The sequence below is a fragment of the Vicia villosa genome, unplaced genomic scaffold (assembly GCF_029867415.1).
Source record: "Vicia villosa cultivar HV-30 ecotype Madison, WI unplaced genomic scaffold, Vvil1.0 ctg.001048F_1_1_3, whole genome shotgun sequence".
NCBI classification, from domain to species: Eukaryota; Viridiplantae; Streptophyta; class Magnoliopsida; order Fabales; family Fabaceae; genus Vicia; species Vicia villosa.
The window spans coordinates 143229-157875 of record NW_026705458.1 but is presented as its reverse complement, the minus strand read 5'-3'; the positions used below and the strand labels follow the sequence as shown (position 1 = coordinate 157875).

Below are 14647 nucleotides of genomic sequence, written 5' to 3'. Positions count from 1 at the left end.
TTTTTGAAATGCTTAACCATTGTTATATTTATTTACTAAGGATGAAATTCCAACCAACAATTTGACAAAAAGAAAATTAGTGATTTTTGTTAGAATTTAATGTGTAGTACTAATCCACAACTACCATAGATGATATAGAACCCACCTTTGAATCTTTGATATTTATTGATACTATTGTCGGTTTGTAAGTGAGAGGGAAACTTACTTGTATAAAAGGACGAAGACCAAGACCTTTTACTAGTCGTCTCGTCCTAAAAGCGAAATCATGAAAATGAAAAAAAAAAAAGTCTCTTACCAATCAAGATGTATTAGTATTATTGTTGAGTAAATATTTTGTCCTTAATACAAACATAACCATGTGAGTGGGGAGAAATTAGTGTGGTGTCTCGTTATGTTTGGTAAAAATAAGTGATAGTGGATTTCTTCATCTTCACTGTCCATGCACACATGAGCTTCCTCCGAATGATCATTTACACATTAAAGTTGGTTATGATGGTACTAATCATTAGGGTCTGTTTGGTTTAAATGATACGGAGGAGATATATTTTAATGGAGGAAAGGGAAGGAGAGGGGAGAGAAGAGATTTTTTGTATATATATATATATATATATATATATATATATATATATATATATATATATATATATATATATATATGTTTGGTTCAAATGAGATGATGGGTGAGATTTCATTTAAAAATATATTTGGTTCACGAGGGGAGGATAGAGATTTTAATAATAATTTACAACTTTACCCTTGTAATTTTATATAAGTGATATGATTTTCAAATGTGGAAATTTTATAAATATTTTTTTGGAAATAATATTTGTATAATTGAGTGATTTAAAAGTCATAACTGATCGGATAACATTAAAAAAATTGGTACACTTCATTCGTATTATAACTCTCGACACAAAAGAAACTATGCGTTGATATCAACTTTTGAATATATAAAATAAATTATAATAAAAAATAATATATTACAGTAAGTATAATTTTTATTAAATTAAAATTAAAAAAATTAAAAAAAATTGAAGGTGAAGAATAAAATGGAGAAAAAATTACAAAAAAAAAAAACACAAGAAAAAAATAATTTTAAAATAATAAAATAAAATTGAGAATATTTTAGTTAATATATTAATATTAATTTAATTAATATTAAAACTCAGATTTTTCCCCCTCTCCTCAGAATCCCCCGATTCGGAGAATGCAAAAGTGTCATTTGGAGGGATTTTGCTCCCCTCTCCTTTCCTAAAAATTGAATCAAACACATTTCATTATAAATATCCTCTCCTCTCTCCTCCCTTCCTCTCGCTCTACCTCGAACTAAACACACTCTAAGGCTATGTTTGAGAGTTTGGAGGGGAAGGGAGGGCTTTGAAAAAATAGAAGGATTGGGTGAAAAGAATTGAATGATTTTTGTTTGGAGGATTTTAAAGGGTTTGCTTTTAGTCATAATACCAAAAAACCCATAATTTGGGGAACTCAAAATTTGTATTGAAGGAGGGCTTTTGAGGGTTTTGGAGGGCTTACATAAATTTTCAAAATATCTTTTATGTTGTTATAGTATTTGGAAAATTAAAAATATAGTAATGATATACACTCTTTTATCACTTTATACAAAATTATTTTTTTGAAAAAATTTCAATTATTTTTCTATATTTTTTTAAAAATCCGTTTTCGGAAGTCTTCCCCTCCCTTCCAACACTAGTGCAAAAAGAACAATATAATTTTAAAATTTACACCCGATATACTAAAAACGGGTGTAATTAAAAAATACGGTGGCAATTTTGTAAATAATAGATTATTTTAAGTATTAATATGTGTCAATTTACACCCTATTTTTTAAAAACGGGTGTAAATTAAAAATATTTTTATAATCAAATCTCAATTACTCCCATTAAATTTAAAACGGGTGTAAATTTAACTAGACTAAAAAAAAAGTTATTAATTTTATAACTTAAAATATTAATCACTAATATAAACACATTTAAAAACCACAATCTATTTTATTAAGGACTTATGTAATCTATTTTATTAAGTTTACAACTTAATAATATTCAATAATAAAAACATCAAGAAATTAAAAACACAATGTCTTCGAAACCCATTTTTCAATTGTATGGACCTTTCTCTTCGAAACCCGTCACATCGCCTGAAAGAGTGTAAACACGTCGGAGAATTGGGAGAGACTGAGAAGCGAGAAATCTAACCATTTTCTAAACTCCTTCCTCGCATTTCCATTGCGTATTTCGGATTTTTCGATTCACCTAATGACTCCGTCATCAGAAACTTCCGTTCGTACAAAACACGATTCCTTCATTTCTTTACGGTTCTTCACCTAAAACCCTATCGATTATTCACCAGATCATCAACTACGGCCCCGGTTCTTCTGCCATTGCGACGTCTTCATTGACCGAAACTAGATAGATCGGTTGGGCTTTGAAGCTTCTCCGAAGGAATCCAGTAAGATGGAGATGTACTTTGGATTTGACACAACTCATGTTGCTGCTAGGTGAATCGTTGAACTTATTTCATTTTTTGGATAATTCATTTTTCTAATTGTTGAATTGACTTAGAGTTTTCGATATAGAGCAGGGGCTTTGAAGCTTTGATCTTTAGAATGTTCATTCACTGTTTGATGAATTGATTCAGAGAGATTATGATTGTGTTTTGTCTCCGAGTGGGACTTCTACTGCCTCTTTAATTCATGGAAAGTTCCTAATGGTTACGATTCGACGATTTCGACGAATTACTCGAAGAATTTGAGTTCTGGTTTTGGTTCTAGAGGTGGTTTGAGATGCAGGTTCCTTCAATTACTGCTTCTTCTACCTTTGTTTATGTGGAGAGAAAAGTTTATGCAAAGACTTCTGAGTTGTTCACAAGAGATGATAGTTATGTGAGCAAGGTTCTTGGTGCTTGGCAGCTACACCAGTTAACAAAGACCTGTAGTTGTTGCTTTCTACAAAGGGTGCCAAAATTCCAAGGTATGTACCGAGTTGGATTCTCACACCGGAACCGGTGACAAGGTTCTAGCAGAGTTTATTACCGATCTAGGTCACTCATTGGAGTCTGATGAAGAATTTGATTCAAAATTGAAAGAAAACTATTTTTAGAAAATTCAATGTGTTTCTATGCAAATTATGTTATTTTTGTTTAGTTGCGTTGCAATGGATGCGATGAACTTGCCATTTTTGTTTAGTTGTGTTTCTATACAAAAATTATGTTAATCTCGTTAATCTGATTAATTATGAGGATAACTTTCATATCCATTCAATAATGTCTGAGCACCTTGACTTCAGGACCAGTGAAGCGGAAAAGGATGCGTCCTGCTAATCAGAAGAGAACAACAGCATCTGAGATGTCTGCCTCAGCACAACTCGTGTTAGATGCAACAGGGAGCAGGTGCAGCCGGAAAAAAGTCCTATTTGGTTTACTTTAGTTGCTTCAGAAGACCAGTAAGTTACCTTTCTATATGCAATCTCTATTCTATTGATCTTATAAATCATAAGTTATTTTACTTCTATGGATCCTATGCATTGCATTTACCTTGTTATTCAGGAATGGAGAAATTTCCTTGCCACGGATCTCGGCTTGCTATTTAAGAATAAAGTAAATTTTTCAACTCATGTACTCTTTCTGCTTCTCTGTTTCATTCTCACCATTTTTTTTCTTGAAATTTAGCAAGCAAATTAACATGTGAATCGACATGACAGAAATCAACCCTTTCCCCATTTTTTCAGTTTGTGCTAGATGTTTATAAAATAATATGAAAATGTGGTTTTGTATGCTGAAAATTAACTCTGTTAGATATAATTTTGGCTGTAAATTTCATGATGTTGCAACTTTTCTTCAAATTAATTTTATGAGAGCACTTATAAGTTATAACTAATGTTAGCTTTCAGATGAAATAATACACAAATATATACCAGAAAGCTTACATGCAAAATTTAATTATATTTATAGCCTTATATTTCAACTTCAAATTTTATGTCGGCAAATGACATAGCTGGATTTCATTCTAATACACAAATCCCAGTTGTTGTTGGAGCTCAAATGCAGTATGAAGTCACGGGTGATCCAATTTATAAGGTGAGTTCCTCATGCACATTCTAGATTACTAATCTATTTTTCACTAAGTTTTCAGAAAGTTATGTTTATTTTCTATTTATTGGTGTAAGCTAATTTATTTCTTTTTTCAATTTTAATGTTTTAGAGGTATAACTTGAGGATAATAATCATACAACGCCCATATAACTTTTATGTAGGCAATATTCCTGTATTTTATTTCTGCTTTATGTATGCAGTTAATCCAAGCCTTGGTGGGATTACAAAAGCTAGAGATTATATGAACAATTGACGGGATCTTGTTGACATGGTTGTCATAGATATCGTGCTGGCTCAAGAGAATGACATGGTTGAATGTTTGAAACTCTCTATGCATTGTTGATCAGGAACCACTTTCTGATTGGATTTTGGTTTTGATACTTGAAAGTGTCCGGAAATTGTCTGGAACCATTTTGTGGTTGGATTTTGTTTTGATACGCTGTCCAATTTTAGTGGCTGGCCATTGTAGTTTCCATCAACACTGAGATTTCTTATTACTTAATTTAATCACCATCCTCTGTATCTAAAGGAATGTTGATTGTGCGAATACGGTGACATGGAGCAGCCTGTCACTTATTCAGCATGTTTGGACATAATAAGGGCTCGTGGGTTTGGAAGTTGGAAATAGCAGGGAAATATTTGGTAAAATCAGCTGTCTCTTTTTGGTTTCTCAATCTTCCAATGAAATTGTGTGGTCTGAATTAGCATAGAAGCCGGTATTCATATTATCATGGAAGAGTCTGGCTTAATATATGGCCATAGCTTTTTCTTGGCAGACTTTGCTTATTTTGGAAAAGAGTGTTAACATGTTAACCTATGTTAGTATGACTGGCTGTCTGTTGTGTGAGCGGCAAGCAGAATCTTCCCTGCAGTTATTTTACCATTGTATTGTTACTTCTAGAATATTGCATGCTGCTTATAATTGGTTGGGAGTGTGTATGACTATGCTCAATCTAGCCAGTTTATTCGATTTACTATACTCGCAGTAAGAAAGAGAAGAAGATAAGGTGTTTGATTTGGAATGTTGTTTTCAGGTTTATGAGGCTATTGAGGCACCGCTATGAAAATAAAAGTTGAAACCATGTAGAAATATGTTCAAGGGAATAAAAAGATTAAGATAATACCAAGGGTTCTGTTCGACTTCGCTGCCACTTCATCCAGTCAGCTTGTTCCTGTTTTGACAAGCTCTACGGTTCTAAATTAGAAAATCTTTTTTAATCTAAATATATTATCTTAGATGTAAAAGTAAGAATTTGCAGTTTTGATTGCAGAAGCGTGCTGCTGGTGCATCCCGGTTCTCTGAAATGGATTCAGATGCTCAAGTTCCGCAACATAAAAAGTAAGAATTTTATTAATTCTAATTTTTGGTTTTCTGGTTTTCCATTTTTGGTTCTCTTAGTTCTCCATTTTTGGTACTTTGGTTCTCTGTTTTTTTACGATTTCTGTGTGAATTTGTGCGAACCATTCCGCAAAAGTACCGCGAACCGGTACACGCGAACCAATTCGCGGTTCACAGGGGGTAGTGCGAATTCTGTGACTATGGTCTTATCAACAAATTTTGCCGCCACATAACACAACTGCTTGTCGGTTGGGTGTATGGAAGGATTGCATGTGGCTGATTTCTGGTCGTGATCTTTGGCTTATGAAAGAATATGGCTGAGGCTGTTATTGAAGCTGTCCTTGATAATTTGAGCTCACTCATTCAAAAAGAGCTTGGCTTATTTCTTGGTTTCGATCATGACTTCAATAGACTACTGTCCTCTCATTTGATGTTGTGTTGTTTATGCTAGTAGTATGATTGATCTGTTTTATATTTTTTTATGAATTTAAGAGATTCCACATGTGTATACTACTATGTTTGAATGTTTACCCGAATATCTTTAGCTTGTTTATTTTATTGTTTTGATGCAATTGGTAGGTCATTAAGAATGAAGATCTTGAAGAGTTAAAGGAACTGGGTTCTGATACATTTGGGACTGTTTATCATGGAAAATGGAGAGGAACAGATGTTGCTATCAAGAGAATAAAGAAGAGTTGCTTCACTGGTCGATCATCTGAGCAAGAGAGACTGGTAATTTGTCATTCAATAACCGAACAACGACTCACCCTTAATTCAACTAATACGTTTTCGATTATCAGAATTATTTTTAGTTATAATCTTATACCAATATGGCCCTTGATGACAACTAAGCTGATATTGTAAGCATAACCAAATATATTAAGCATGTTCTTCTTTCTCTGCCACACTCGTTCAAGTTGATCAGGAAAATGGAGAAGGTGACCATGTTAATCATCATCAAGTTGATCAGGAAAGTGATTTTGTTGTTGGGAAGAGATGGTGGATCGGGCCGAGGGCGAGTCAAGGTCCATCGACTTTGGTGAAAGAGAGATTAGTAGTTGCTGTTGGTTACTTAAAAGAGTACACAAAGAACTCTTCCAACAACGTTCTTATTCACATATGGGTGCCTGTTCTAAGGAGGAGATCAGCAATTCAATATCTGCAGCAGGATTCCAGTTCATCTGTTCCGATTTCTGTGAATCCAAACATGAATGTTCATGTTCGATTCTTTAGAAGCCACGAGTATCCGCGACATCAGCAACAGCAGCAACAGTATGGTTCTCTTTTAGCATTTCCTATGTTCGAAAGAGGAAGTGGAACATGTCTAGGTGTCATTGAATTTGTTATCGCCAATCAAAACCTCATCAATTATCGTCCACAACTCGATCATCTCTCCAATGCTCTTGAGGTTTGTAGTTTCTCAATTAATTGCATTAGTACTAGTTTAATAATATTACCGTAATTTAAAACATGTGATTGATGGATCTATCTATCTTTGGTGCAGGCTGTTGATTTTAGAAGTAGCCACAACATGAATATTCCACCAGCAGTAAAGGTAAGGATGCATTCCATCATTCATCAAATCAATACTAGATTCAATTCTTGATCTAATTGTTTTACATATGATAATGAATAATTAGGTTTTTGAGGAGTTGTACGAAGCAGCGGTGAATGAGATCGTAGAGGTGTTGGCGTCTGTATGCAAGACTCACAATTTGCCACTAGCGCTAACATGGGCTCCTTCCATACAACAACAAGGAGGAGGAAAAGGTACTACCGGTGGTGGTGGATGCAGTGTTTCGATTACAGTTCCAACGAATCAGATGAACAATAATAATCATATGATGATGAGTTGCATATCGACTGTTGATTCAGCTTGTTATGTTGGTGACATGGAGATGTTAAGATTTCAAGATCAAATGCAAATGGTTGAAGAGGATAAAGACATAGAAATGTTGCCAAAACAAAAATAAAAGAAAAAGAAAACTTATATATGAAGAAAGTGTTATGACTTAGTTAAAATATGATTTTTATGTGTGTATGATTTTATAGTACTTGAAATATTATGATTGCACATGATTTTGTATACTTTTTGGTTAATATTAAAAATATTTTGACTTAGTTAAAATATGATTTTTATGTGTATGATTTTATAGTATTTGCAATATTATGACTAAAAATGAAATATAACTAAATGGTGTATATGAAATAGGGTGTAAATAGATTTAAATATAATATAATTGTTCATTCATAAATGGCGTATTTACACCTGATTTTTATTAAAATAGAGTGTAATTAAGAATGTATTTACACCCGATTTTTATTAAAATAGGGTGTAATTAAAACGTAATTACGCTCAATTACACCCGATTTTTATTAAAACAGGGTGTAATTAAAACATAATTATGCTCAATTACACCCGATTTTTATTAAAATAGGGTGTAATTAAAACGTAATTACGCTCAATTACACCCAATTTTTATTAAAACAGGGTGTAATTAAAAACGTAATTACGCCCAATTACACCCAATTTTTATTAAAACAGGGTGTAATTAAAAACGTAATTACGCCCAATTACACCCGATTTTTGTTAAAATAGGGTGTAACGTAGAACGTATTTACACCCGATATTTTTAAAATAGGGAGTAATTACGAACGTATTTACACCCATTTTAAACGGGTATAAAACGGGTGTAAATGCGTTAGACATTTCTCACCCTGTGGATATACACCCGATTTTTATTAAAAATAATGGGTGTAAATTTAATAAAAAACGGGTGTAAATTAACATTTTTGCACTAGTGCAAACTCTCAAATATAGCTTAAGAATTCGTTTGATTAGGGGTTTCTGAGGGGAGGGAATATTTTAAGTTAAGCATATTTGATTCAATATTTTATGAGAGGAGAGTGGATTGGAGGTAGTTAGATTCTCTCTTGGAGCAAGTTTTCCTTCCCCAGATCAGAGGAATTTGGAGGGAAAGGGAGGAGAGAGAGAGATGAGTTATGATATTTATTTTTGTTATATTGACAAAATTATCCTCACTTTTAAATTAAAAATCTAAATTATTTTTAATATATATTATACGTTAATTTTTGTCGCCTTATTAGAATTCCTACATTTTTTACGGCAACTCTATTATTTTTTTTATTAATATGTTGGCTCAACTTTATTTGTTTTTTCATGTGTTTTATTTTATACATTTTCATTTATTATTTTGTTTGTAAGAACTTAATTGTTTTATAAGTTATTGTGTTGTATTACATATTTATATATAATTGTAGTGTGTGTGTATATATATATATATATATATATATATATATATATATATATATATATATATATATATATATATATATATATATATATATATATATATATATTATCTAGAATTTAATTTTATAAATATTTTATAGAATTAGATGGATCATCAAATGATAAAATGGTTCATTTGATCATAGATCATATAATTATTGTATGAAATTTATCAATATTTTATTTATACTTTAATATATTTAAAAGTATTTGAAATAGTAAATATTTTGTGTTTGATTATCTATATTGTTTATGAAATGACAAAATAATTGTGAATATAACATTATTTTTATTTGATTTAGCGTGAGTGTTATACTAATTTAAAGGTTAAAAGGTAAATTAGTTTTAAAATTTTCTCCCTCCTCATGAACAAAATATATTTTTGATTAAAAATTCTCCCTCTCATTCCTTTCTCCTCTTTTGAATCAAACATATTTTAAATTAAAATACCTCCCGTCCTCTCCCCTCTCTTCCCCTCCCCTTTATTAAAATTCCTCTTCCCTTCGTTGATCCTAACAGACCATAAGGTATGTTTGGTTGGGGATAAATGGAGGGGATGAGAGAGAATGGGAGAGAATATTTAATAGTTGGGTTAATAACTTAATACTCAATCTTTCCCTACCATATAGGCGCCTTTTAAAAAATCACCCGCGTAAAAAAAAATTTGCATGGATTTTCCCAACATTTTTTTTTTTTAATGTCACGTTGATATTTTATTTTATATTAATTTTTTGTTTATGTTAAGAAAACATGTTAAACACCCAAAATATGGTATTATTTTTAATGCCACTTTGACATTTTATCATTCAAAATTTTGTTATTATTTTTAATGTCACGCTGACATTTTATCATTCAAAAAACTTGTTATTATTTTTAATGTCACATTTACATTTTATTTTATATTAATTTTTAGTTTATGTTAAAGAAACATGTTAAACATTCACAAACTTGTTAACGTCCTCCCCTTTACAGTTCCAGAGTCTTAACACTAGACTGGAAAACTTCTTTTATAAATTTATTGTCTTTAATTTTTGTGATAATAATCAATTACTATTTTTTTTGAATAAAAAGAAACTTTTATAGATATATTAAAAAAACAATACAAAACAAGTGATCCCTAGAGATCCAACAGAGCCAAACAAATAATCAGTCAATCCACCTAAACAAAGAGGAAAAACCTACGACATAAGGACTCGACTAATAAGAATCCGCAACTTAGTCTTCGTCTAGCAACGATAAACCGTAGCATTCATGATCCTAGACACAACATCAGCTTCACACGGTTTATCACCAAAACACGTTTGGTTTCTATACCACCAGCATTCTTACAAGTCTCCGCAAAAGCACATTGGAGAATCCTAAATTTCCCACCCTTTTTCCTACGCTGAGTGTTCATCCACATGACTTCCATCTTCCACTCATCGGGATTGTGGTCCACATCAAGCCAACTGAGGATGCACTCCCAAATTGTTCTTAAGCCTGCACACTTAAACAAAAGGTGATCAAGATATTCCACCTCCCCGCAAAAAACGCAATCCTGTTTAGCCAACAACTTAAGTTTGCACAACCTGGCTTTGGTAGGGAGTCTTTCATGGCAAGCTAACCATAGCATCTGCACAGCACGGGCCCGAGCAACATTTCCCTTCAGCACTTGTTTCCACTCAACATCATGGCCAAAATCCTTTAATAGAAAATACATTTTCCTGGTACAGAATTTCTGATTTAGTAACATACCATTCCACTCCTTCAAATTATTTACTTGATCCCTAAGATTCAAGATATATTTCATAATCCAAGAGGTTGATTGCTTCACTTGGGTGCTCATAATATCCATACCTCTAGCATAGTAAATATGGACCCATTGAATCCAAAGGCTATCAGCTTTGGTCTGCAGATAGGGGTGGGAATAGGCCAGGCTGGCCTACAGGGGCCTATGGCCTATCCTATATAAGGCCAAGCTTTTTTAACAAAAAGGCCAGGCTTAGATTTTTTAAAAGCCTATTTAATAAAATAGGGTAGGCTTAGGCTATTAAAAAAGCCTATGAAGCCTTATAGGCCGGTCTATATTTTCATGTATATTAAAAATATGCTAAATAGATCGGCCTATATTTACATGTATATTAGAAAAAAAAACTAAATAGGCAAGCCTATATATGCATATATATTAGAACAAAGACTAAATAGGTCGGCCTATATATGCATATATAGGACGACGTATAAAGTTTCTTAAATAATATGGATTAATTGAAAACCATAATGAAAAATAGGCTATTAAATAGGATTTCAGGCCAGGTTAGACTTTTAAAAAGGTCAGGCCAGACCAAAAAAAGAGAGCCTATTATAGGACACAGGCCAGACTCTAGCCTTTCAAGTTTATTATAGGCCACATGCCCAGGCCTTATAAAGCCTAGCCTATTTCCACCCCTATCTGCAGATTCCACAAGTTCTTCACCATATTAGCTCTATTCCAATCCAACAAACCAATGATGTTCATACCACCTTTTCTTCTAGGCTCACAAACCTTCTTCCAAGCAAACGAAGACTTCCTTGTAATTACATCAGTGCCAGCCCACATAAAGGTCTTACAGATAACCTCAATCCTCTTTATCACCTGTTTGGGAATTGAGAAATACTTATTTATAACATATGATTTTAAATTGCTTTAATTTTATTAATAATTTAATTTCTATTATTTATTAATTTCAATTGCTTGTTTGTTATTTCTATGAAAATACTTATTTATTTAAAATAAAATATAATAAATTATATTTTAAATAAGACGGGATTAAATTTCATAATTAGGAAATATTCAAATATTGTAAAATTATTCTAAAATATTCATATTTATTTAAATTTTAATTAAAATAATACATAAATATGTATTTAAAATTTTAAAATAAGATACAAATAAACATTTTCTTATTTTAAATAAGATAAAAATAAATATTACTTATTTCAAATATTTCAAATAATATATACATAAATATTTGGTTATATTATCTAATTTGATTAATATTTAAATTATGTCTTATTTAAATTTATAAATAAATGCATAAATATAATTTGATTAATATTTAATTTGTTATGCATTTATATTTAATTAATATTTAAATGCATAACTATTGTTTATTTAAAAACATGTTATATAAACTATTATTTATTTATTTATTTAGTAGTTTATATAACAATACATGAAATTATTTTACTATAAATATATTTAATACTATTATCATGTAATATTATCATTATATATTACATTTACACAATAATTTATTTAATAGTTTATATATAATGATAATATATACATGTAAATAAATTATACTTACATGGTAATTATTTATATAATATAATGATAATATTTACTTGTGTATATAAGACATAATTTAAATATTAATCAAATTAGATAATATAACCAAATATTTATGTATGTATGTTATATATATATATATATATATATATATATATATATATATATATATATATATATATATATATATATATATATATATATATAACCAAATTACTCATAAATATATATATATATATATATATATATATATATATATATATATATATATATATTTGGTTATATTATCTAATTTGATTAATATTCAGTTAAGTGGATAGTTGTTGGTGTTGTATTGTTAGGGTTGCCTATATAGCAGGGGAGAGGTTCAATTCCAACTATCAACATGAAGTTTTTTAGACGCCTATATGACAGGGGGAGAATTGTTTGGTTCAAATTTTAAGAGGGGTGGAGGAGGTAGATTGAGGGACCAAAATTTCTCCTGAATCACTTTTTGCTTCCCTCTGATTTGGAGGGGAGGTATTTCATTTTAATTATAATTATATTTACATATTTACCCTTATTTATTTATTTAAAGAAGTTCTATTTTAAACAAATTTTGTCTTTCTTTTATATTTTTTTTATATATTTTATTTTGGGTTAATACTTATTTTTACTCCTGCCATATGGGCTTGGTTTGAAAAATCCCCTGCAAAAAAAAAGTTGCAAGAATGCCCTCAACAAATTTCAAAAGTTTCATTTTGGCCCTTTATTAGGCCACATCATCAGAAAGTCTGGTGTGGCAGTGTTTTTTTTAAACTTTTTAATGAATGAAATTTCCACATCATATATTCAGCTAGTGCAATCATATTAATACCCTTAGTTGTTAGTTCAACAAAAACCCATATGTTCTTGTGCCCTAACCCATATGCTTCTTGTATCTTCTTCTTTCTAAATTTCTGCGTTTTGATTCCCCTTCAACCTTTCTTCGCAAATTTTTTGTATCACGCTTCGTCTATCAATTCCAGTAACATGAGTCAACCAATTTCTTCTAACTCAAGCTTATCTTCAAATGGTAGAGTAACTCTCAAATGTGGCCACAATGTCTCCATGGAATTGCTTGTTTTAAAATTGGTTGTAAATCCTGGAAGAAAATACTGGAAGTGTAAGTTTTGGGGTAAAGGAGACGACTGCAACGCATTTCATTGGGATGATGAATTTTCTGGTGAAAGAGATTTTGGCCATTTGGATGTAGGTTCAGTAGAACTGATGAGCAAAATTGAAAGAGTATCGCAATCAAGATGGAAGCCATGGAGAAAAAGATTGATGGATTAACAAAGAAGACGAATTATGTTTTAGTTGCGTTAATTTGTCTATGGTTCATTTCTTTCTTAGTTCATGTAACAAATAAGTTCATGGAGAAGCTGTAACTTATGTTATTGTAACATTATGTGATTGTAAATTTTGTTTTCATTTCCTTCTTATGTTCATGTGACAAATAATTTGTCTCTGTTGTAATGGTTTATGTTATATGAGCTTTGGTTGTATTGGAATATATTACTCTTAAATGAGCTTTGTTCTGATATTACTCTTATGAGTTTTGGTTTTATTGTAACTTAATTCAATTTGTTCAAATAAGAAAACAGAAAATAACTTGAAAATGGAGCAGGGAGAAGTTGTATTTCCTTCACAGTTTTCTTACAGATGCACGTTGAGAAGGAAGGAAGATGAAGACATTAAGAACCCTAATATTAGGGTTTGAAATGAAACTACTCCAAATGAACAAAATTATGGGTTTTTGTTGAACTAACAACTAAGGGTATTAATGTTATTGCACTGACTGAATATATGATGTGGAAATTCCATTCATTAAAAAGTTTAAAAAAAAACACTGCCTCATCAGACTTTTTGATGATGTGGCCTGATAAAGGGCCAAAATGAAACTTTTGAAATTTGTTGAGGGCATTCTTGCAACTTTTTTTTGGCAGGGTTTTTTCAAACCAAGCTCATATGGCAAGGGTGAAAATAGGTATTAACCCTTTTATTTTTTATATTTCAATGTTACTTTTTAATTATCGTAATGTTTTTGTTTGTAATAATTTGTGTTAGATTTTATTGAATTCGATAATCTTTTTAAAATTATATAGTATAACAGCTACAATTTTTATAAAATCTTTCAAGATGTCAATGAATTTGTACTTGAATTATAAACGGTAAATATCACCAGTCTTATTGTAAAATTATAAAGATAAAAAAGTAAATTAGTTTTAAAATACCTATATTCCCCTCGTGAACTAAACATATTTGTAAATAAAATTTCTCCCCTCTCATCCCCTTTCATAATTTGAACAAAACATATATGTAATTAAAATCCCTCTTCTCCCTTCCTCTCCCCTCCCCTTTATTAAAATCCCTCCCTTCTGTTGAACCAAATGCATCCTAAGAGAAAGATCCCATTGGTAGTGTCTCATACTTTCCTAATATCTTCGAACTCCATAATGGGCAGCTTCAATTTTTTGTTTGATGATGGTTCTACTATCATCAACTCTACAATCATTCTCTTCATAGTTCTTTTAGAAAGTGTCTTTGAACAAGGGAACCC

General features: G+C 30.9%; 1 protein-coding gene and 1 non-coding gene across 2 annotated transcripts; one reads left to right on the top strand and one right to left on the bottom strand.

The window, feature by feature from the left end:
- Positions 1 to 3205: 3205 nt before the first annotated feature.
- LOC131632895 (small nucleolar RNA U30) lies at positions 3206 to 3289 on the top strand. The gene has a single exon (XR_009293170.1). It is a non-coding gene; the product is annotated as a small nucleolar RNA U30 (small nucleolar RNA).
- Positions 3290 to 10008: 6719 nt separating this feature from the next.
- Positions 10009 to 10458, bottom strand: LOC131632884 (uncharacterized). Its single transcript, XM_058903606.1, has one exon. It carries the CDS (start codon positions 10456 to 10458, stop codon positions 10009 to 10011), a length of 450 nt encoding a protein of 149 aa, XP_058759589.1.
- Between the last annotated feature and the right edge of the window lie 4189 nt (positions 10459 to 14647).

Excerpts from the sequence above, each read along its gene's own strand:
- LOC131632884 (XM_058903606.1), bottom strand. The coding sequence starts at position 10,458 with ATGTATTTTCTATTAAAGGATTTTGGCCATGATGTTGAGTGGAAACAA.